General features: G+C 45.0%; 1 protein-coding gene across 1 annotated transcript; it reads right to left on the reverse strand.

Annotated features, from left to right (window-relative positions):
• Positions 1-452: 452 nt before the first annotated feature.
• Positions 453-3754, reverse strand: LOC124268362 (putative cyclin-dependent serine/threonine-protein kinase DDB_G0272797/DDB_G0274007). Its single transcript, XM_046703336.1, has 3 exons — positions 3600-3754; positions 928-1578; positions 453-864 (listed from the first exon to the last, which is right to left on the reverse strand). The coding sequence occupies exons 1-3, from the start codon at positions 3752-3754 to the stop codon at positions 453-455; spliced, it is 1218 nt and encodes a 405-aa protein (XP_046559292.1).
• Positions 3755-3993: the final 239 nt, after the last annotated feature.

A 3993-nucleotide genomic window follows, 5' to 3' on the forward strand; every position in this document is an offset into this window, starting at 1 on the left:
AAGTAGCAGCACCTCAGTTATGGAACCTACTACCTCAGAACATTAAAGAATCCCCAACCGTGAGACATTCAAAACCAACCTAAAAACCTTTCTCTTTAGAAAGTTCTATCCCCACGAACTATCTCCTCCCGTGAATTTCTCATCTGTGACTATTGTAGCGCCTTGAGCATGCACCTCTGTGGATGGACCCCAGCGCAATATAAATAGACTTTATTATTAGTATTATTAGTATTATTATTACCAAGTAGTGGCTGCAGGTATTCCTGAGTCCCCTGCTTATTCTTCACATCAGTAATATTCCATTCACAACGAGCTTTGATTGCTCCGTATTGTCTGCTTCATTCATATATAACTGTGGTCGTGTATTCCTGATTCGGCAGACGGCGACCATGAAGACGACAATGATTGCCATCGGTATTACAAGCCACACAAATACCATGTTCATGATAATGCTAACTGATATACGTGCTGCGGTCGACGTAGTCGCGGCTGTGATGTTGATATTGGGGCTGCTGGTCGTCACTGGTATACGTGCTGCTGTCGACGTAGTCGCGGTTGTGATGTTGATATTGGGGCTGCTGGTCGTCACTGGTATACGTCCTGCTGTCGACGTGGTCGCGGTTGTGATGTTGATATTGGGGCTGCTGGTTGTCACTGGAATACGTGCTGCAGTCGACGCAGTCACGGTTGTGATGTTGATATTGGGGCTGCTGGTTGTCACTGGAATACGTGCTGCAGTCGACGTAATCGCGGTTGTGATGTTGATATTGGGGCTGCTGGTTGTCACTGGTATACGTGCTGCTGTCGAGGTAGTCGCGGTTGTGATGTTGATATTGGGGCTGCTGGTTGTCACTGGAATACGTGCTGCAGTCGACGCAGTCGCGGTTGTGATGTTGATATTGGGGCTGCTGGTTGTCACTGGATTACGTGCTGCGGTCGACGTAGTCGCGGTTGTGATGTTGATATTGGGGCTGCTGGTTGTCACTGGTATACGTGCTGCTGTCGACGTAGTCGCGGTTGTGATGTTGATATTGGGGCTGCTGGTTGTCACTGGTATACGTGCTGCGGTCGACGTAGTCGCGGTTGTGATGTTGATATTGGGGCTGCTGGTTGTCACTAGAATACGTGCTGCGGTCGACGTAGTCGCGGTTGTGATGTTGATATTCGGGCTGCTGGTTGTCACTGGTATACGTGCTGCTGTCGAGGTAGTCGCGGTTGTGATGTTGATATTGGGGCTGCTGGTTGTCACTGGAATACGTGCTGCTGTCGACGTAGTCGCGGTTGTGATGTTGATATTGGGGCTGCTGGTTGTCATTGGTATCCGTGCTGCGGTCGACGTAGTCGCGGTTGTGATGTTGATATTGGGTCTGCTGGTTGTCACTGGAATACGTGCTGCGGTCGACGTAGTCGCGGTTGTGATGTTGATATTGGGGCTGCTGGTTGTCACTGGAATACGTGCTGCGGTCGAAGTAGTCGCGGTTGTGATGTTGATATTGGGGCTGCTGGTTGTCACTGGTATACGTGCTGCTGTCGACATAGTCGCGGTTGTGATGTTGATATTGGGTCTGCAGGTTGTCACTGGAATACGCAAGTATGAAACAAAACGTTGACATAGGAACTATAATTTTAAATACTTCTGTCGGAATGTCCTTAAACGCCCAAACGTATTTTCTATGGTGCTCTATTCAGTTGTGACCTCTGTCGGACTTTTATCCCCTGATGATATATGGAAATCGGAAACTGATCACGATAACTGCATGTACAGCTTGCCCCCATGTTCATTTGCAAAATGAATAAAAACAATTCCCATGACTCTCTACAATATTGCATCTACAGATTTGTGTCCGTCTCCCGCTTTCCACAAAACAGACTTCTATTTTAAAGAGCATTTCCTGATAAATTAATGTAACAGGATGGATGGTGGCCAAACCAAGTTCCTCACGCCACACTTTTTGTTGGCGAAATAGAAAGCAAACCTGAATTAAAGGCAACTATTTATTAATTCCTGTTAATAAGGATGTACCAAACGTCTCTTGTCAAAAGATAACAAACTGACAGACCAGTCACATTGTGTGCAATACTTTCTGTAAATACGGATGTACCAACCTTCTCTTGCTGAGAGATGGCAAACTGACAGACCAGTCACATTGTGTGCAATACTTTCTGTAAATACGGATGTACCAACCTTCTCTTGCTGAGAGATGACAAACTGACAGACCAATCACATTGTGTGCAATACTTTCTGTAAATACGGATGTACCAACCTTCTCTTGCTGAGAGATGGCAAACTGACAGACCAGTCACATTGTGTGCAATACTTTCTGTAAATACGGATGTACAAACCTTCTCTTGCTGAGAGATGACAAACTGACAGACCAATCACATTGTGTGCAATGCTTTCTGTAAATACGGATGTACCAACCTTCTCTTGCTGAGAGATGACAAACTGACAGACCAATGACATTGTGTGCAATACTTTCTGTAAATACGGATGTACCAACCTTCTCTTGCTGAGAGATGGCAAACTGACAGACCAATGAACTTGTGTGCAATACTTTCTGTAGATACGGATGTACCAACCTTCTCTTGCTGAGAGATGGCAAACAGGCAGACCAATCACATTGTGTGCAATACTTTCTGTAAATACGGATGTACCAACCTTCTCTTGCTGAGAGATGGCAAACAGGCAGACCAGTCACAGTGTGTGCAATACTTTCTGTAAATACGGATGTACCAACCTTCTCTTGCTCAGAGATGGCAAACAGGCAGACCAGTCACATTGTGTGCAATACTTTCTGTAAATACGGATGTACCAACCTTCTCTTGCTGAGAGATGACAAACTGACAGACCAGTCACATTGTGTGCAATACTTTCTGTAAATACGGATGTACCAACCTTCTCTTGCTGAGAGATGACAAACTGACAGACCAATCACATTGTGTGCAATACTTTCTGTAAATACGGATGTACCAACCTTCTCTTGCTGAGAGATGACAAACTGACAGACCAATCACATTGTGTGCAATACTTTCTGTAAATACGGATGTACCAACCTTCTCTTGCTGAGAGATGACAAACTGACAGACCAGTCACATTGTGTGCAATACTTTCTGTAAATACGGGTGTACCAACCTTCTCTTGCTGAGATGACAAGGAGGCAGACCAATCACATTGTGTGCAATACTTTCTGTAAATACGGATGTACAAACCTTCTCTTGCTGAGAGATGACAAACTGACAGACCAGTCACATTGTGTGCAATACTTTCTGTAAATACGGGTGTACCAACCTTCTCTTGCTGAGAGATGACAAGGAGGCAGACCAATGACATTGTGTGCAATGCTTTCTGTAAATACGGGTGTACCAACCTTCTCTTGCTGAGAGATGACAAAGAGGCAGACTAGTTACACTGTGTGTAATACTTCCTGCAAATACAGATGGACAAACAGGCAGAACAGTCACACTGTGTGCAATGCATTCTGTAAATACGGGTGTACTAACCTTCTCTTAATGAGAGATGACACACAGGTGTACGAATCTCATTGACATCATTTGCATCCATGAGCATCCACACACCCTCGTCCCTACACATGACTGACTCTATGGTTAGGGTAGTGTTCGTACTGTTCCTTGTTGCGCTGTATCCAGCCACAGAGCTGCAGTTGGGGTTGCAGGTGACGACGTACCGGGCACCAGGTCGGACCCATACGAAGCCAGCGTCGCTACTTTTGCCAGTAATTTCATAATTTGTCATCAGTGTAGCAATTCCTCCAGGGCATGCTTCAGATTGTCCTGTAATGATGTTGAGATAAGTATTTATGGCATTAGCAAACGTCCCTCATAATCATTTTTTAAAAAAACGGTTTAAGTTCTTGCTTGATAACGGTGTTAGTAGCTACACTGAAACATCGCTCATGTAATAATAGAGAAGTTGTATATCCATGGCACTCTCTCCGTTGTCCATTACAGGAACTGTTAGATGGCACTCAAAGA

This window comes from Haliotis rubra, unplaced genomic scaffold (genome assembly GCF_003918875.1).
Source record: "Haliotis rubra isolate DU_JTF1 unplaced genomic scaffold, ASM391887v1 Scf1374, whole genome shotgun sequence".
Taxonomy (NCBI): domain Eukaryota; kingdom Metazoa; phylum Mollusca; class Gastropoda; order Lepetellida; family Haliotidae; genus Haliotis; species Haliotis rubra.

Bases quoted from the DNA above. Each gene is read 5' to 3' on its own strand.
- LOC124268362 (XM_046703336.1), bottom strand. From the start codon at position 3,754: ATGACAAATTATGAAATTACTGGCAAAAGTAGCGACGCTGGCTTCGTA. The intron at 1,579-3,599 runs GTCAGTCATGTG...TGCGTATTCCAG, and splicing joins AACACTACCCTAACCATAGA to TGACAACCTGCAGACCCAAT. The intron at 865-927 runs GTAATCCAGTGA...CGTCGACTGCAG, and splicing joins GACTACGTCGACCGCAGCAC to CACGTATTCCAGTGACAACC.